This window comes from Galleria mellonella, unplaced genomic scaffold (assembly GCF_026898425.1).
Source record: "Galleria mellonella isolate WM207_F2 unplaced genomic scaffold, CSIRO_AGI_GalMel_v1 utg23, whole genome shotgun sequence".
NCBI lineage: Eukaryota > Metazoa > Arthropoda > Insecta > Lepidoptera > Pyralidae > Galleria > Galleria mellonella.
The window spans coordinates 292,798-314,341 of NW_026442045.1; the positions used below are offsets into that span (position 1 = coordinate 292,798).

At 30.5% G+C, this 21,544-nt stretch overlaps 3 protein-coding genes across 4 annotated transcripts in view; 1 reads left to right on the forward strand and 2 right to left on the reverse strand.

Annotated features, from left to right (window-relative positions):
* The window catches only part of LOC113514151 (dopamine D2-like receptor), a 309,488-nt gene that overhangs the window by 236,565 nt on the left and 51,379 nt on the right, over positions 1 to 21,544 (forward strand). The gene's annotated exons all lie outside the window — the stretch shown is intronic.
* On the reverse strand, positions 4,614 to 7,474 carry LOC113514149 (cytochrome P450 6B6-like). The gene is made up of 2 exons (XM_026898144.3): positions 6,040 to 7,474; positions 4,614 to 4,950 (listed from the first exon to the last, which is right to left on the reverse strand). The coding sequence occupies exons 1-2, from the start codon at positions 7,397 to 7,399 to the stop codon at positions 4,766 to 4,768; spliced, it is 1,545 nt and encodes a 514-aa protein (XP_026753945.1). The 5' UTR covers positions 7,400 to 7,474; the 3' UTR covers positions 4,614 to 4,765.
* Positions 16,067 to 18,826, reverse strand: LOC113514150 (cytochrome P450 6B7-like). The gene is made up of 2 exons (XM_026898145.3): positions 17,365 to 18,826; positions 16,067 to 16,415 (listed from the first exon to the last, which is right to left on the reverse strand). The coding sequence occupies exons 1-2, from the start codon at positions 18,722 to 18,724 to the stop codon at positions 16,231 to 16,233; spliced, it is 1,545 nt and encodes a 514-aa protein (XP_026753946.2). The 5' UTR covers positions 18,725 to 18,826; the 3' UTR covers positions 16,067 to 16,230.

Here is a 21,544-nt window from a genome sequence, read left to right on the forward strand (position 1 = left end):
TGAAAATTTTGATTCTAAATTTTTGTTAATCATAAATAAAATAGAAGTTCTTCGCTTATTATAAAGTTCAAATTGTCATTAGAAAGCCACTTTTGTTGCATATAAAATTCCAACAGGCGTTTATGAATTTTCTTATACAAAGTGTTTAAACAGTCTTTTAAAATATCTATCTTATCGGAAACAGATTTTTAATTCGGAATTCATTCTATACATTAAATATTTCTACTGTTTAGTACTGGATGTTACTTTTATATATTTATTTTTATTTTTTATACATAATATTATATATTATATATATAATAACATATAATAATTATTACCAGACGGGAGACTTTGTACAAAAGTCAATTGCTTGGGTACCTCTGTCCCATTCGTATTTCTACCGTGAAGCAATTACTATAGTATGACAGTATAGTGTGAATTTACAGGGTACAGAGGAATAACACCTCAGAGGAATAAGTCCTCAGGAATGGCAACGCATGGGAGTATCATGGGCGAAACAGTATACTCTGGTACTATTCATGTCTATAGGCGACAGTTACCACTTTCCATCAGGTGGGCCATCACCTTGTTTGCCATTCTAAGTTGTATAAAATAAAATTAAGAAAGTAAGACATTTATCGTGTGGTCTTGGCATAGAATGTGCCACTCCTTCTTTCCCGTGGCTGTCGTAAGAGGCGATTAAGGGAACTTAATGATCGAAAGATAAGCAACAGTGTCTCTCATCTCATTAACATCACCAAATTCTAACTTCGGTAGCCAACCCGTTTGCCAAACGTGACAACTACTGACAATACCTTCCTTTATGGGGGAGACTTATATACAACAATGGACAGTTAACGGCTGATATGAATGATATGAATGAATATAGTATTAATTATATCTCCTTTTTTTAGTTTTATTTTTTATAGCTACCTACTTTTAACGTGACGAATTCTTACTTTCTAATGAAAGTCCTCAGAAATCTGTCAGAATGCTGCCAGTAAACTCCAACATACGTTTTGTATATGCCAATAAATTGATCAAAGACATGCGGATTGCGGATTATATTTCTATACAGGCACTAGACCAGAATTCTCACGGGAGGCGAAAACGTGAGCGTCTTATACGAAGTAGAAGATGAACTATATTGGCTGTAGTGTTGCCAAATAATCGTTGGATATCGATTATATTAATCGATAATATGATACTTTTATGCAGCTTAAAATGACAATCAACAGTTAACAGTCCACCTAATTGATAGTGATGATAATGATGTTATCAATTATAAATAAAACATTAAACAAAAAAGTACCAAAAACAAGAATAATTAAATAAAATTATCTGAAAAAGTACAGTTTTTATATTATAAAATCACTCAAAGAAACAATCGCTATGAAAACAAACAAGCGACTTTTCTGAATTCAGTTCATTTGTTTGAGTAATAAATTAATGGAAGAGCTCGTAAATTCAGCCCCCGTAATTTCTAAGAGTCCCGAACATTTTATTTCCAAAATACGTACAAAAAGTGCTACCTTCCTTATTGCTTATTTATTTAAATTTATGTAATTAAACCGTTTTCCATTTTATTTTTTCATTGAACTAGCGTTTTGTAAACTTGTATTTATTTTTACATCACATTTTCATTATATATTTGAATACAATACAAACAAATAATATATTACGTGGTACATACCTATATTATATAGTAAATTATAAATACGAATTTCGTCTATAATTCTTAAACTTCCAGAATTAATGTTATAAAGAAACATGAAATAATCATAATAATTAATTTTGAAAAATGTTAAGTGTATAGTTAAATTTATTTATTTATATATTTTTGTACATTCACCAATAATATAAATATTACGTTATAACAAAAATCTACGCAGGCAGACTTATTCTTTAAAGGAATTTCTTCCAGTCACCCCATAGAGAACCCGAAAGGAGAAAGTATCTATAGAGTTTGTATGTAAGTGAATAAATACATTAATATGGTTCGCTGCAAAAAGTAGGAAAGGCATATATATCTTTATTTTTATCCATAATGTAATTTGTATTACTAAGTGTAGAAAAGAGATAACAGAATCATATACACGAAATAATTAATATCTTTAAATTAATTGAGGTCAAGAGGTGACAATATGACGTTATAAACTCATGATAACAGTAACTTCCAATTTTTTATAATAATTAACGGCCTATACATGCTCATAATAATGACTCTTACAAATTAGGGTTCCGTACAAAAGTGGTATCAGGCAACTTTGCCAGCCTATTGGTATACGCTGGTATCAGCAATGATCAGTAAGGATAAAGTTAGGTCAAACTAGCTTATTGTCAAGAAATAGAAATATATTGTTTGACAAAAATACAAAGTTACCAACACAAGTTACAATGGGCCCCAGACTAGGCGAACCTGTATAGTGGGACGACCGAGATTAACAATTCACAATCTGTTATAATAAAAAGTTCATAGTGGGTGGGTATTAATATAAAAGAAAAGAAATATAAAATTAATATAATGATCATTTTCTAATCAGGCAATCCCGAATAGAATTCAATAATAAATAACCAAGATACGTTTCCAAGGGGAACCGCATTGCGGTCGACCTGAGAGGGTATATCGCAAGCGATGGTGTTGTTAATCCCCATTACTAACAATCCCATCTTCCCCAAACAAGTTAGGTAGGTAGTAAGTTAACTACTAAAAACGTATTGGTTATTTGGCGGCTGTGATAAATAGGCAAGGGTTATATGAATATTGATCCGATATCTATATATTTCCTCTGGACAATAATGGCGGAAAAAGGTCATTACCCATTTCGACATCTATTTTAGAATATGTTATATTTTTTGAATAACAAACAGTCTTTTAACATAATCGTTATTGGGCCAGCATGTAGATATTGTAACTAAGATATATTGACATACAATACAAATGTCAAACCCGTTTCATTTAAAGTGAATATGTCACGTGCGGAAAAATTTTAGACGATAGACAACGGATAAAGTTTCTTCCGAACTCTCAAAAGGAATTCCAACAATAGATAGCCCGTGAAGGCCCCGGGCGTAGCATTCAACGAGTCCGCGCAATCAAACCGCCCATCCGTTCGGAAAGAACCGTTTAAGACATTTGACGTGATTCTTTCACAACTCAATGGGTATTTTTAACTTTAATAGAATATAGGAAAACATTCTTTCTCCTTTTACCTACGTGACCGGGTAGTTGTTTTTGTATTATATTAATTTTGTTCGATGCAAATAAATTACCAACATTTATATTTGCACATGGTCCATAACTATACAAGTATTACTGTATATATAAGAGTTCAGCTCGCCTTTGTATATTTGATTACCCCTGATATATTTTTATAAATAACTGGTGTGTACAATAAAGAATTAAACAAATAAAAAAATATGATTAAATATTTAGATTCAACGTATCCATCTACACGCATGTATTAAGTCCACATGTACCATTGTCTTGCTCTTATTTTAGTACTAATCAGTGTAATTAGATGGAGACATGACCATAAAGTTGGGCTTATAAATATATCTACGATTCCCTTTGAAGGGCGATACAGTGAAATTACAGGTAAAAAAGATGTAATAACTTCTCAAGAATTGTAAGACATACGAGGTATCGTGGGCGTCACAGTATATTATCTATGTGAAGACAAAGTTGCTCTTCTTTTCTTTAGGCATAATATTTCAATAGATGGGCCATCTATTGCCAGCATATTTGCTAGTTCAAGTTGCAAAAAAAAAACAGAATGAACTATGTTCGAATACATCCGAGATTTTGGACATTTGGAATAGTCTTTATCAATTTTTTTTTGACCCCAAGGTTACCTTATCTATTTGACTTTGTTTTGTTTATAAATTTTTTTTTTTGTAAAATAAGTAATAAAAATAACGAAGAAACTATTATGTGATTTATAACTACTTATACTGATGTAGAATATATATACTCATCTGTATATATTATAATATAATGAAATAACCTAAAAATAGTTATAGTCAAAATCTTGTAAGGAATGCCTGCCTTTAAAGAATTTTTATTAAAACTTCGCCCTCACGTATGCGTATGTTAATATTAACAAAATATACCGCGTCCATTCTTAAAGTTTACGTACTTTGTTAACAATTGAATTGGACATAAATAATTATTAGTTGTTTTTAAATCATGTTTCTTTAGAAAAAATGTTTAAGTGAATAAATACTTCTTTAAAAGTATAAAAGAATATTTTATCCTAATATTATAAATGTGAAAATAAGTTTGTTTATAATGACTTCACTAATCTTTATGAAATTTGGTATACACTATCTGATATAGAAATTCTTTTTATATCTTTACGTTAGGTACCTTTTAGTGTTTTTTAATCATTACCTCAAACAGTGTTTCTTCCTAATCAATTATTTTAATAGTCAATCATTGATGATATTCAAATGACTGTATTTTTCATATTCCTGTTAATGAGATCTATGTTCAGTAGTAAACAATGGGTGGATTATAATGATTATAACTATATAACCCATTTTTAATATTTCCCATGCACACAGACATCATTTAATTAGAATTTGATTATTAAGAGAGAGAAAGAGAGTATACTGTAATGAAAAAAAAATTAATAAAACAGATAAAAATATTTTATTTATCACTTTTATTATTATTAAATACAAGTCTTAATTAATCGTAGATAAAACTTCTCGTATATCGTATATTTCTTTATACATTAGAACCTAAAACCACGCTGCGTGGATATAGTCAATCGGTTTATCAACATGCTCTTACACCAACTCTCTGATTGAATAATAACGGTAATCCTCCTGATATACTCTGTACCACGTGAGAAGTAGGGTCTACGGTTGGATAGCGCTTAGTCTCCGGCGCAGGTTCCACTCTAAACTGAGATAGAATCGCAGCCAAACCAGCTAAAGATTGCATCAAACCAAGGCGACCACCTGCAAATGAAATAAAAATTCATGAAAAGATTAAAATTATATATTAAAACATGTGTTCTGAAAAGTACATTCTGATATCTCTTTAGAATGAAATTGAATCATTTGAACATCATTATGACAATAACTGTGATCGTAAAATTTATGTTAAATTTAAACGAAAATATGGCTGAAATAGCAATAGGTGTCATTAAAGTTATTGCATGGAGTAAATTGATACGGGTAGTTAAGCCGGCAGGGAACAGAAAGAAAAGGAAAGAGAAAATAAAAATTATTCTCGGAAATGGTAACGATTGTGTGGTACCATTAGGTGTCACAGTATATACAATAATGTGCATGGTGCTGTTAATATCTATTATACCTATTATATTATTTTTCGAAACTTCAGAATGAGTGTTTTTTAGTCATTTTAATTTTGTATTAGCGTGAACACGTTTTTTTCATAACTATTAAAATTTAGAAATTGATTGCTTTTATACGTAAAAATGTAAAACTGTGCACGTGAAAATCATAATTTAAATAAAATTAACACTACTATTTTTTTATATAAAATTTATGATATAATTTTGACAAAATTAACGGGGCGTAAAACGGAAGTTTAAAAAACACCACAATTATTCAGAGTAATTGTTGATAAATATATTTCATAACTGATATAAAAAGGAAAAAAAGACTGCGGTCAAAATGAAAACTCCGGATTTTTTAGTCCATTTAAATTATTTTAAATTATTTGGTCACTGTGTTATCTGTCTATGGATAACTCTTTATAATCGTTCTGGATTTACATTACAAATTGTAACATAAAATATCAATTTATCAATATAACCGAAAAATCTTAAATCGAAGGCGTTCCATTGTTTTATTGTGTAATTTCTATTAATATTATCTATTTATGGTAGTCGTCACCAAATAAATACCTTAAAAATACTTAATGTCACCTAAGTGATCATAACTATGCGAAATTTTATTAAGCACTTGGCGGGATGCCAATTATTTGAATAAACTATTAAACGAAAGTATTTGAACAAAAGTAGTAAAAGTTAAAAAAAAGTTCAGATTTTTTTTTGAAGACAATTAAAATATGGATCTTACCTATACAATTGCGAGGTCCGTCACCAAATGGAAGATAAATACTTCTTTGAATTTCGTTGAATTCATCGGGATGAAATCGTTCGGGCCGGAATTCTTGAGGTTTACTCCAATATTGAGGATCATTATGAAAAGCTTCTATTGGGATAAAGATATTTACACCTTCATCTATAGATAAATCAGTACCTGGGAAGGTGTATTTTCGTCTGCATGTTCTAGCCAAAAATCCTAGTGAAGGAAAAATTCTCATTGCTTCTTTAAAAGTCCACTCTAAATATGTCATTTCTTTAATAGCATCATAACTAAGCTTGTTGTCGTATTTAGCAAGAACGGTATCAATCTCTTTATGTACCTTTTCTTGTACTTCTGGATGGTAAGCAAGTTGGTGTAATGTGAAACTCGTCGCAGAAGAAGATGTTTCAAAGCCCGCTGCGAAAAATACAAATACTTGGGCGGCTATAATTAATTCGTCGAATTCTAATCTAGCCTGTTTCGGAGATCCATCTTCATTGAATTTTTCAATAGATTGACCTACCACAGTACCTTGATTTTGGCATTCTAACAATAAGTCAATAAAATCATGTCTTCCAGAAGGTTTATTATTTCTTTTTCTTAGAATTTCTCTTACAAGAAGAATTAGCTCTTTTTCGACTTTTCCCATTATTTTTAAATTTCTTGCCATAATTGGAAACATATCTTTCAATAACACAACAATAGCATCATGAAAATCGAATGTAAATATTTTAATTCCTAGCTGTCTGAATGCAGCATCTTCATCATTCAGGGAGTCTGCGTCGAGACCAAAACCACAGGCGCCAATAAAGTCAGTAGTATAGCGAGCCATCAAATCACGGGCATCCATTGTACGTCCATTGACTGCGGCTTTAAGAGCTCGTGCTCTCAAATTTTCAGCTCGTTCTACTATCAAGGGGAACATTGCTCGTAATTTACCACTAGTAAATGCTGGTGTAAGTCGTTGTCTTAGCAACCGCCACAGATCACCTTCTCCGAAAAACAAATTCTTGAACAAAGGTTCCAATGATTTACCTGGTACAATTCCACGTTCGTGGAAGTAAACGAAGTCAGAGATGATAACTTGCTTTACCATAGCCGGATCTTTGAGAACCAGAATTGGAGTTGTTGATCGAAATGCTCCAATGAGTTTTTCGTTGGGATATTTTTTATAAAATTTGTTTATGGTCGTGGTCATACTTTCCAGTAATAAATAGTTCCTTATAACAGACCCGAAAAATATTATAGGTTTTTCATAAACCACGCCCCTTTTTTCCCAATAATCAAAATTTCTTACATTGTATAGATATAATGCAACAAGCAATACTACTACTAAAGCTATATAAATCATATTGTTATGAACTTATTGCGAGATATATAATTGAAACAAAGTAAACGTTACTACTGTGTTGCCTTTTGGTATGTTTCTAATAAATAGTAGTTACAATGTTTCTTATCGTATTTCAGCGAGAGATAAGATTACATAATTTAAATTTAGTACCAATTTTGTATCAGCTAATAGTTATAATGTTTAATTATATTTGTTAACAAGCTGTTTCCTACGGTTTCGTCTGAATAAATTCATTATTTCCCATACTTATGCGGATTTTAGGAAATTCATTCTTAGTGAACATCTAAATCGAATGCGGGTAAAATCTATCTATAAAAAATCTTCATGGGTTACTTTGTTTTAAAATTACACGAGTAAATAAGTAAACAAAGTCATTATCCTTAGAGTTACTGTAAATATAAAAGGGAGTTTGTTTTTTTAATACTTCCTAGCACTTTAACGCCTCAAGCAATATATATGTATATAATAAATCTGTGCACGCGAAAAAATTGTTAATAAATACTAATAATATATATAAAAAAACATACCTAAATATATAATTAACATATAAAATCATACTTCTGAAACAATTATGTGCATCATCTAGATGCATTATGAAATTTCGCTCATTACGACATTTTTCAATTGTTAGTATATGGTTTATGTTTTTTTAACAATATTTATATGAATATACAATTAGTGAATAGCCAAATGTCTAATTACAAATATCATCACCATATCAGGCGTTAACTGTTCACTGCTGAAAATAGGCCTCCCCCTTGGGTTTTATTTTTAATAATGGAATGGTAACCCCTAATGGACTATCAGTAAATGATGATAGATAACAATGAAAACGCAGGTCTGTTAGCCCATCGTGCTGCGACACCTATAATTCAGTACGATTGTTTCCAGATGGTACCATGTGGAGATTGACCTGATAGTGTATATTGCTAGTGAGTCCACTTATCTCATTACTAACAATTTCTTCCCCCTCCCCTTTGGGGGAGTTTATATTAGTTAGTCCCATCCCTTAAGCATTAAATTCCTTTAGTCGCCTTTTATGACAACCACAAAATCACAAATATACGTTTATTATTATGTCTAATATTTTTACGACTAACTCCGGTATTGACTTTGGTCTAGTACAGACAGTTTCTCTTATCTGTATACTTATTTAGCTTTTTATTAGTAAATATTTTATTTGTTATAAATTATTTTTTTTATAGCGTAGAAAAAAAAGTTGAGGTACTACAGCGCCATCTAGTGGCGAGTTACAAAAATATAGATAACAACGAGGAAATATTCTCCATGAAGAAATGCGTAAAATATAATATATATTACAATTTTATAATATATGTGCCAAACGATGTTTATATATTTATTAATTTCAAATATATAGATAGACTAACATTTTTATATATTAATAATTAAGTATCATGCGCCTCGTGTATTTATTATCATAAGTTCGGGAAACTATGACACATCTTCATTCTTCACATCCAAAATACTTCAAAGTTCGAAAATAAAAAATAAAATTAGCAATGTATTTATTATATGTGTTGTATGTGATGACGCATAGAACTAATAAATTGTTTCTTACCATTAATATTATCAACTCTGCTTCTCAATAGTCACCTTAGAAAGATCGCTTTCACTAATAAGACTGCTACTTATACAAATTGTTTATAAATACAATAATGCAGACGATTGTTTATTTTATTTTAATTTACTATTTCTGTCTCTAAAATTATAATTACAGCGGAATTATTATTATAAGTATCATCACAAAACTAAATTTTTAGTAGAATTGCATTAGAATTACTTTAACATTCAATTCTCAATAATCCATGTCATAATAGTTTTGCTAAACTAGCAACCCTGTATAGTTTCTAATGAGCGATCACCATAAAATTATTTCAGAGAATCATCGAATACAATTGACTCAAATTCTGTTATTCTATATATACATATTATACAGCGCCATCTATTCATCATCTGTTTCTAAATATATTCTTCATAAATTAAAAAATTCAAACTATTACTCTACTATACTCGTTAATAGGTAGACAGAAAAGATACGGTTACATTGTATTTATTGTCTAATTATTATTAATTTATTATGACAGATCTAGGTAGTAATAATACAATATATATAGTAATTTATGACCGCATTGTCTATAATATATAATAATAAAATTATAACTAAATTATAAATAGGCGACGTTTGTAATTTTTTTAATTTTTGTCTGTTTTCTCTGCACTTATTAAAAAATAACTACATTAAAATGGATGTGGTTTTCACAACTTTGTAACCATATTAGTTATGCCAGAGTTTATTCATGTCTTTTTAGGTCTTTTTTACCCTTAGTCTTTTACATTCATATTTAATGATCTTCTTAAAACATGTTCCTCATACTATATTAATTTGGTACTGAACTAAATAAATATTTTTATATAAAATTATTATATCCCAAAATTATATAAAACACACGAAAGTATAAAATTAATCGGTTTTATAACATATTTTTACAACTTTATCACATTTAACAAGAATGGTAGTTGTCCAGATATGCACATGCGAGGTAGCGTTAAAGGTAGGGCAAGTATAGTTACTGATGCAAGTTCCAAAAATCAAAACACTGTAGGATAAAGACTTAAATTCGTATTTATTAGTAATTAGCGATACATTGATTCTTAGATATAATATCTTTTTAACATTATCTATTCAAACGATGAAATTTTATACATTTAATTTTTAGTTGTTACTTATATTTTGTAAATATTTGTATACAATACACCCTTTTTATCTTTATAAACAGATAAACTCATAAGTAATCTGAAATCGTGTGAGGCCGTCGTCGTTAGTAATATAATAACTAATCATATTGATATGATGATATTTTGTCCAAATAGAGCTGTTGATAGTGTAATGTATCAGGTAGGCTTAAGATAGCTATTAATAAAAAAAACTTTTCTTAGTTTTGACTTATTAATTATTTTGAATTTAGAACCTTTATTATTTTAAAAACTCCTTTCAAATTCGCGGCATCTCACATATTTTTTGTGTTCATTATCAAATTACAATATGGAATGGGGTGTTAAAGAAAATTGGATTGCAGTGATTGCTTTGCACAAAGTGGGAGTCGTCGGTCATATTCCAGACACTTCAAAAGCTTGGTATCAGCCGTATGATTTTATATCGTACTATCAACAGATACAACAACATTTTCTCTGCCGAAGATCAGAAAAAATCAAGACGGCCACGTGCTGTTAGAACTACAAAAGCTGTTAATACTTTTTAAATCATTAACAGCCTTTAAAGCCAGAATTCGTCAAAACCCCTTTAGAAGCAATAAATCTTATCGCGAGAAATGAAGATCCCGTTAGAACTCTGTCGCGTATTATAAAACAAGATCTGAAATTCGATACTTATCATCGATATACAGGATATGCCCTAAATCAATCTTTACAATTAAACAGAGTGGATCGATCAAAACGCCTTCTGCCGCCATACACAGCTGAAAGGCATAGAAATATCCTCTTTACCGATGAAAATTTTTTACGATTGAAGAACACTGCAATAAGCAAAATGGTAAAGTGTACACTCACAGTTCTAAAGAAGCTACTGAAGTAGTCGGAAAGGTACAACGTGGTCATCATCCTGCGTCAATGATAGTTTGGTGGGGCGTGTCTTATCAAGGAGTAACAAAACTACATTTTTGTGAAAGAGGAGTGAAAACTTCAGCCAAAGCGTATCAAAATACAGTCTTGGATCGTGTTGTGAAACCTCTCAGCAATACACTTTTTAAAAATATACCGTGGTCTTTCCAGCAGGACCCTGCACTTTGTCACAAGGAACTAACTACCCAAGTCTGGATTGAAACCAACGTTCCGGACATTATAGGAGCTGAAGACTGGCCCTCATCTAGCCCAGATTTCAATCCTTTAGACTTTAAATTATGGTCCGTTTTAGAGAACATGGCCTGCTCTAAACGACACGGTGACATTGAGTCTCTTAACAGACCTTTGGAGCAAGCAGTGGCTAAATTTCCCTTGGAAACAATGCGTAAATTCATAAATTCGTGGCCAGACAGATTAAAGGCCTGTATAAAAACTAAACGTGGACATTTAGAATAGATTTATTTAAATTTTTTGCTGAGACCAAAATAAATATGTAGGTATAAATTTTAGTAATATTACATTAATTCATGAAAAAAATTCATTTTCATTTGTAACAGAAATTATGACTGGACTAGATATAATCTATGGCCTCCACCTAGGTGGAGTTTGCTATAAGCTAGTTGGCGGTGTGACTGTATATTCATATATAATTTAATATAATAATTTATTATAATATAATAATTAAAATCTAGTATTTGAAAATTGATTTAAATACTTTCAAAAATAGAAATTTAACCTTATTTACTTGATTAGGTATTGTTTTTCTGAGTTTCATTAATTTCGTCAGTATAAAATCGTTCAAGTCAGAATTCTTATGGTTTATCCCAATATTGATAATCATTATGAGAAGATTCTAGTCAAATTATGATATTTAATAACGTGTTAATCTCGTGTAATTCCTTTCTAATAAAGATATCTTTAAATAATTCAAGAAAGTAAAATGTTAGTTTTAATTTATGTCTTTAATTAATAATTCCGTATCCGGTTACACATTTAGTTTTGTTACTGTAGAAAAAATATCTGATAATAATTCCGCGAATTGCTGTAGACGTTGGACAAAATTATTGTATATGTTTTATTTTTGACATTTAAACAAAAAGACATATGAGTCAGTTCTTATATAGACACAGATACATTCGATAACAAAATAGAAATGGCTTTGTGTAAATAAGCTTATTATTTTTCATTGCATGTAGAAAAATAAAACAATATGTTATCATAAGTGCACAAGGGCATGCTAATTTTTAAAGGAGATGTTTCTTTTCCAAGAATCTTCAATAATAAAAATAAAATTATTCATAATATAGTAGGCTCACTAGAACGGGCATATATTAAAATTAAACGATTTTATATGTATATACACGCAAATAAATAAAATATGATACAAATAGTATACTTGTATATGTATTCCGTGGATTCGTGATGAACCTTCCTGAAGATATAAATTATCAAATAGAAAAAAAAAATTTTCAAATCCGATTGGAGATTAGCACGTTCAATCAAACAAACAATCTCTTCCGCATTATATATTATAGATAAATAATGCGTTAGTATTGCGATAGAATAATCATTTACTCGGCTTTTAAATTTGCTAACACTTGTGTTATCACGTAGCTCGCGAGGAAGTGATTTCCACGATCGGATTGTTGTCACAGTCACAAATCGTGATAATGTGTGCTAGAGTAAAAGTTGTTTGAATTGCATGGTCGAAAATTAAATATTTACGAGTGTATGAAGATCCAGAAACACAGGATGTTTTATAAAGTAACCTTTTCATAATAAATTATAAAATCATATAAATTATAAAAAGGTTACTTCAATAGTAACACTGGAAAAAATATCCAAAGAGCGTTTCCCTTATAAAATTGGTTAACTTGGTTTTTTTCTTGTCTTTTAAGATTTCTAATTTTCTGTTACTTTTCTGTTTTGTCACCTCTTACCTAATGTACTGCTCCTCTAAAATACTGTCATTATGTGGTTATATATTTTTGAGTATGTTTCGGGCAAAATAATGTAACTTTTCGACTGACTTCGAAAAGAAAGAGGTTCTAAAATCAGTTGTATTTTTTTATGTTTGTTACCTCATAACGTCGTCAGTTCTAAATCTCTTTTTTATGATCTGAAAGGATATACTTACAGAGAAGTCCCATAGAAATTTTATAAAAATTAATTCAGTAGTTTAATTTTTAGATCAAAATAACTGGTTTTATCACAATTGAAATCCGCTTTTTGTTTTTATGAGACACATTTTTAAATTATTGCTTAATACAAACTTACGAGTATGTGAGTAAAAAAATTAAGTTTTACAGAATGCTCAGGTAAAATATTCTTTTCTATACCGTAAACTCTGTATCATATATCTTAAAAAAAGTCTTAAAAAAATGCATTTTCTGCTCTTTTATGTAATAATAGTATAGACAACTTTTTACTTAACTGAAAAGTTTTTATGTGTTAATATTTATATTTTTAGTTAATATTATTTTAAATTTTGTTGTATTTAGTATTATAAGTGCTCACAGTTTTATCTGCTTGATGTTTAGAATTAATTTTATTCGCAAATAAACATAATGTGATTACTTAATATTTACGCCATCTAGAAAATAGATATCTACAATCTGCGCAACATTGTAAACTGAGGGGTCAAGCTTGTTTAATTAATTGTGATAACGACAGCTTCGTAAATTGAAGATTTCCATTGCGCAGCGGTGGGCACGTTGCTTTGCGTAAATAAGGTTCCGAGTTCGATTCATGGTCGAAATGATGTTTGAAATATTTTTTTTTTAATGACGCGGATCTAATTGTTCAGAGTTGTGCCTCAGATGCTTGTTGCCTGGTTCCTTATAACGCAAAGTCTTAGTAAAACTTGTGTTATGAGAATTAGCCGATTAGACCGATATTCTGGTACTTATTATTATTATGGTATAAAAAATATACCAGCTTTTATGTTATATTACTACCTAAACTTCTATATAAATAATAAACAAGGCATATATTATGACGAAAAATGGTAACCGTCGCGTATATTAACAGTACATTGATCATCACAGAATAAACATAAAAGTTACCACATGTGTTATTATATCGATGGTGATAGATGAGAATTCATTCATTTTAAGTGATAATGAAATAGCAATTCCGTCTACAATACTGGTATACTTACGAAAAGGATCATGCGTTGTCATTCTTGAAGGCCAGGTTGTTATTCCACCCTTCAAATTGAACATAGAAGAAGAAAACGATAACCTTTTTAAAGATAACGAATATTTTTATAGATGCAAACGATAGTTTCTGGTCAATAGTTTAGTAAGTAAGTAATAAAGTTAATACTTGATAATATGCATTTGAAAGTATCTTTAATAATAATCATAACGGATATGTTTATCTGTCTATATATACTTATGATATACGAGTACTTGATGATTTGTTGACTACAGTCGACATTCATTATTATGCGGATGACAGTACTGGGCTCGCGTACTATGAGGGCTGTGCCAATATCTCTCGTCCAGTTGTGGAAGCTAACCGCGAACTGTTTGTATCTAAAATCGAGAATACTTTTCTCAAAGTCCCGATAGGGGTATATTAAATTTATTTTAATTCAATTTTTTTCAAGAGACAAGATTGCGTGTTCCCCGATAAGTTAACCCCATTTGCTGTGATTTCGAAATTTTATCTTAAAACATATGGTTTTTTTATGTCAACAATTTCAGTATAGTTGAGTTCTGAGATCATTTTGAGGACAAGATTAAGCTTGCATCTAAGAAGTTCGGAATATTAAACAAAGTGAAGCAGTCTTACACCTCGGATCAAAGACTGCTATTATATAAGTCACAAGTTTGACTCCATATGAAATACTGATCTCACTTATGGATGGGAGCTTCTGGATACCAACTTAGCCCTCTTAATTTAGTTCAGAGGCATGCTAGGCTAACAGGTGGTATCGAGCCCCTTAAATTTAGGTCCTGATTTATATTTGTATCGTCTATCTATTGTATAACCAATTGTGTTCTGAAGGGCTTTTTAACATAATACCTACAATTTTCACTATCGAACCGTTAGCCATAGACAGGTAATCTATCTTTACACACTAAAATCAGAATGTTTACGCACAGTGCGCCATCAGACGAGCTTTCTTCCGCAAATAATCAGATTATGGAATGATCTTCTTGCCTAGAGACTAAAACATGGGACCTATTAAAGTTTCTTAAGGGTAAGCAACGCACGCGTAACATCCCTGGTGTTAAAGGTTGTCCATAGGCTATGGTAACCCCGTTTATTATCAGACGAATCGTATGCTTGTTTACTACCATAGTAGTATAAAAAGTTTGCGTATGGCCAATGTTTACCACACTGGCAACCTTAGACATATATATACTACCTCATTAGTGATTATAGTGCTAAGTATATTAGTATTTTATTTTTTACCGATTTAAATTAAAATACAGAGGAAGACTCTGTACAAAAGTCGATTGCTTGGGTACCTCTGTCCCTTTCGTATTTCAACCGTGAAGCAGTTGTATTTGCATGGCTGTGTTACGGTTTAAAGGGTGGGATATGGCGCGAATTTACTGGGTACAGAGGAATAACACCTGAGTCCTCAGGAATGGCAACGCATGGGGGGTATCATGGGTGAAACAGTATACTCTGTTATGTCCATGGTACTGCTCATGTCTATAGGCGACGGTTACCATTTTCCATCAGGTGGGCTGTCAGCTTGTTTGCCATTCTAAGTTGTACAAAAAAAATCTGTGTGGGAACCTTTGCCTTGCCTATCAAATTTACCATCAGGTATTTTTTTGTTTTTTGTTTAAGATATTACTTTATTTGACTTATGGCCTCTAGCGATTCACTTAGTGTACTTTTTTTTTACTGATTTTGCGTGATTGTCATCTGTATTGACTAAGGAAGGTATCGTGATGCCAGTTTCTTAACGAGGTACCTAAATAGAATTGTTGTTGAAAATAAAATAAAAAATAGAAAGGATAAAACAAAAATAAAAAATGTATAAAAGTTTAATAAAAGAATTTTTATGTAAAAAAAATATCACAAGCAAAGAATCTTCTGTATTCATGTCGAAACCAGTGTAAGACATAAAAGAATTAAAACGACAAGGATTGCCCACTAGTATTAATATTAATTGATTACAATATATATTATATAATAATAGTTTATTAATATACTTTCACATCTTTTCTTTCATTAAACAATAGTGGTAGACCTCCTTTAATACTCTGTACTACATGCGATGAAGGGTCCACGATAGGGTAACGTTTAGTTTCTGGCGCGGGCGCAACTGAAAACCGAGATAATATTGCAGCCAAACCAGCTAAAGATTGCATCAGTCCGAGACGAGCACCTGAAAATAAGAAAAGACATATAAATAAGTAAAGTGCAGTAACAGTAGTCTAATATTATTTTCTTGCAAGAAGAGATCAAACTCAGCAGTGGAACGATAATGTGTTGTTATGGCGATGACAATATTGACTAAGATAAGACAATAACAGAAATGTCCATACTAATGTATACTTGGTAAGACTTTAGGTGTCTTCAAAATTCAACAATTTGTATAAATTTTCGAGTATCAAATGCCACTGTGTGTTTAACATAGCTTACAAGAGATATTTAAAGTACGGATAATAATGCGTGTCGGATGATTTTCAACTAACTCAATTGCCTTATTCTTTGTATTAATCGAATTTGGAATAATGAAGTTAATCATTTTCATCTTATATAACTTCTTTACTAATACCACAACAATGAGATTTATCAATCATTAGATCGTTAAAATTTCTTTTTTGGTAAAGATTAGAGGTAATAATAAAGAATATTGAATGTCCTTTGAATTCTGTGATGTCCATAACGCAACAGAAGTGGTAAATACAATATATAATGGTAGACATAAACAATTATTAAACATATTTAGAACTAACAAAATTTTTCATCGTGCCTCCCACCAAACTGTTTATAATTACTCCTCTCCATCCAAAGGTTGCCTGGAAGAGATCGCTCTTAGCGATAAGGTCGCCCATTGTTTTCTCATTGTGATTATTTCTTGTAATTATTTATATTTATAATAAGTTTACTATTGTAATCTTTTGGAGGAAACAATAAAGAGTATCTATCTATCTATCTATCTAATTATACCTATATGCAAAGTTACCACTTTTATTCATCAGCACAAAAAACTCTTTTTGAAATCACTTGTTTAGGGGCAACAATATTAAATACAATACTTAAAAAAATATATTATTTAATTATTTATTTAATATATTAAAGTTCATTTACTAAAAAAATATTAGTCATACCTATACAATTGCGAGGCCCGTCGCCAAAAGGAAGATAAACACTTTTCTGTACTTCTGTAAATACATCAGGATGAAAGCGTTCAGGTCTAAATTCTTTTGGATTGTCCCAATATTGAGGATCATTATGAAAAGCTTGAACTGGAATTGCGATGTTGACTCCTTCATCAATAGTTAAATTTATACCTGGGAAAGTATATTTTTTTCTACATGTCCTTGATAAATATCCCAATGAAGGAAATATTCTCATTGCTTCTTTAAAGGTCCATTCTAAATATGTCATTTCTTTAATAGCATCGTAACTAAGTTTGTTATCGTATTTAGCAAGTACAGTGTCAATCTCTTTGTGTACTTTTTTTTGTACCTCTGGATTGTAAGCAAGTTGGTGTAATGTAAAACTCGTTGCAGAAGAAGATGTTTCAAAGCCCGCTGCGAAGAAAACAAATACTTGGGCGGCTATGATTACATCATCAAATTCTAATTGCGCCTGTTTTGGAGTCCCATCTTTATTAAAATATTCAATTGATTCACCTATAATTGTACCTTTATTTTTGCATTCTAACAATAAATCAATAAAATCATGTCTTTCTGAAGGCTTATAATTTCTTTTTCTTAGAATTTCCTTTACAACTGTGGTTAATTCTCCTTCAACCTTTCCCATTATTCTTAAATTACGAGCAAGAGTCGGGAAAATATCTTTCAATAGCACAACAATACCATCTCGAATACTGAATGTAAATATATTAACACCTAACTTTCTGAATGCAGAATTTTCGTCATTCAGTGAATCTGAATCTAAACCAAAACCACAGGCACCAATAAAGTCAGTAGTATATCGAGCCATCAAATCACGAGCATCAATTGCACGACCATTGACTGCAGCTTTTAAGGCTCGTCCTCGCAAATGCTCAGCTCGTTCTACTATCAAGGGGAACATTGCTTTTAATTTACTGCTAGTGAAGGCTGGTGTTAGTCGTTGTCTCAGTAACCGCCACAAATCACCTTCTCCAAAGAATAAATTCCTAAACATGGGTTCTAGTGATTTACCTGGTACAATTCCACGTTCATGGAAATAAACGAAGTCAGAAATGATAATTTGCTTCACTAAAGCTGGATCTCTGATTAGCAGTGATGGAGTTGTTGAACGAAAAGTTCCAATAACTTTTTCTTTGGGGTACTCATTATATCCTCTGTCCACACAATTTGTAGCACTATCTAATGATAAATAGATTTTAATGGCAGTTCCAAACAAAATGATTGGTTTCACGTATACTACACCTCTTTTTTCCCAATAATCAAAATTTCTTACATTGTATAAGTACAACACAACAAGTAATATCAGTATTACTATTAAGTAAATCATATTGTTAGTAGATATTTTTTAATGAATAAATAAAATAATAAATGCCGAATAAATTATATAGCACACGAGAATACTGTATTCATTTATAACATTTTAACAACTAATTATCATTTTGTTTTGTCATAAAAGATAAGGCTGTCGCTTTTAATTAGGTATCAAATAAATCTTATCAACTCAGCCCTAACTATAAAACTCATATGTTTCGGCTCGCATTTTGTTTATTGAATACTACAATATCATATATTTTTGTATCGAATATTGGTTTTATAAATCAAATATGAGTTAATTAGGCTTTGTAAAACCGAAACCAATTTGATACAAAGTTACAAAAGATTCGTTTCAAAAGAATATGTACGTTTTGTATCGATAAATATAATTTTAATATCAAGGCAAATAGTTTATTCAATACATTGTCCTATGAAAAATTTTATTCAAATATTTTTTTTGGCATAACTAAATATTAATATAAATTCATATGTTAAACTTTGACTTTTACGTTTTGAGTATAATTTTCACATAGTCTACATGTGAAGTATAAATAGGTGAACATATCTGACAAGTTTTAACAATATTCATTGAGTAGCTTTTAGGTGATTCTTGGATAAACTGGAATAAACTGACTATCTAGCAATTATGTTAAGTTTAATTACATACTTTTTATCTTCAGGCCAATACTTTTTCATTTTTTACCGGTGGAGCACTTGCCACTCACTAGAGTAAAGAGTGAAGCGCGAAGAGGGTCAGCAAGTCTCTTCACCTCTTGATACCACACGACACCAATATTTTCCTTGATCTGTCTGATGTAACTATGCCTTGGTCTCCCCTATCCCCTCCTTCCTTCTATATTACCTTCTATTATAATGTTTATAAGTTCATCGTGACGTATCAAGCGTCCCATCATTGTTTCCTTTCTAACCTAAATAGTTTTTATAACTCGTCTCTTTTCCTTGACCTTAAGTAGGACCTTCTAATTACTAATTAGATCTTTTCAGGTAATTTTATCCATCCTTCAGGCCCGTATATCTACTACAAATAGATAAACGATAAACAGAATTAAAAGCGTAGAAAATAAATACATAGATTATATTTTATTTGCATCACTTACAGTACACAAATAACAATAGACAATGTCTGTTACTATGGGTGGTTTTATATTTATTGTCTATACCTTTTTAATTACTATTAGCAACATCAAGTATAAATTAAAACGATACTTCTTGCATGGTTTTAATACAATTTAAATAATTTGAATGTATTTAGTATTAATATAAACCTACGTGGTTTCTGAATGCTAATGTAACATAATTTCTATAACTTCTTATTTTTATTGATAATAAAATAAAAAAAAAAGTTGCAAATATTTTCTGTTTTATGTGCAAAGTAACTTGTTTCTTAATTATAATAATAGATAATAATTAACAACGTGTTTACATATGTAAGCTACGTGTTTAAATATTACTTATAATAGTTTTGATTTCAATGAAAAATAAATACTTCTATTTCTAACTGTCAATATGTCTTTTATTTATAAAACATATATAATTATATTAAGGTAAATTTAGTTGGAAACACTAAAAAACTGTGGAGATTATGACCGTGAAACATATAATCAGATATTGAGCTACATAATTCAGGCGCTATTATCTTGCATATATTATAGGTAAATAGTATTTTTAATGGGTAATAATGAAATGCTAACCCCGCCTGCACTATCAGTACACGCTGTGCCTGGCAAATAATATTACCTGCTGTTAAAAATAAAAATATCTGATAAATTTATAAAATCTACCTCTTAGACTAATGCCCATTGAAATTTAATTATTTTGTATGATTATTAATGATATTATCTTTTATATATTATACGAATTAGGTATAATTAATTATTTAAACCGATTTTACTCACGTGTTAACCTTGAAATGGTGGAGTTGGTTCGAGCATCTAATCTGACCATCACGTGGTAGTGTCGCGTGACGGGATCATTATTATATCATTTTATTAAGATACATTATTTCGTATGCCATTAATAACAATACTTGACTGGTATTGCTCTAATTATCTACAATATTTATTACACGTGATCGCTGAGCTTTATTTCTTATCAGTTATATCCTATGGTTTTGCCCAAACAAATTAGTACATAAAGTATAATGCGTGCTATAGATATAACTTATCCGTTTACCAATTTTCATTCAAATCCCTTTAGTGTTTTTGCATGAAAGATTAATAGACATCCATCCTCACAAAGTTTCGTACTTATTTCATTAATAGGTAATAGGATTATGACTCGCAGAGTAATATTTATAAATTATATAATTTTTGGAATAGATAAGGATCATGCCGGCCAATCAATGCAACGCACTCCCAACGCTGAGACATAACTAAAATTTTGTTTACTTGTGATTTTTGTTTATTCGTTGAATTGTAATTACTTCATCTTCTTCATCGAGTAAGTTTGAATTCTGATAAAAACTACAGACACTAATAAAATCAGTAGCACAACAAGCTAACGAGTCACGTGCACCAATTGCACGGCCGTTAACAACAGTAGGCACTTAAAACTTAGCAAATGCCCAGCACGTTCTTATAACTAAGAGGAACATTGCTTTTAGTTTATTACTGTTAAACACCTTTATTTGTTGTCTTAGTAATATTAATTGTTAAAATAAATATTTACATTCATCATATCTGTTAAATGTTCACTGCTGAACATAAGCCATAAAGGTAGTTTTGCCGGTAGTTGTTATGCTTGGCAGGTAGGTTGGTTACCGCAGTTAAGCTTTTAGTAATATTTTAAAAGAGACACTACTGCTCATCCTGCT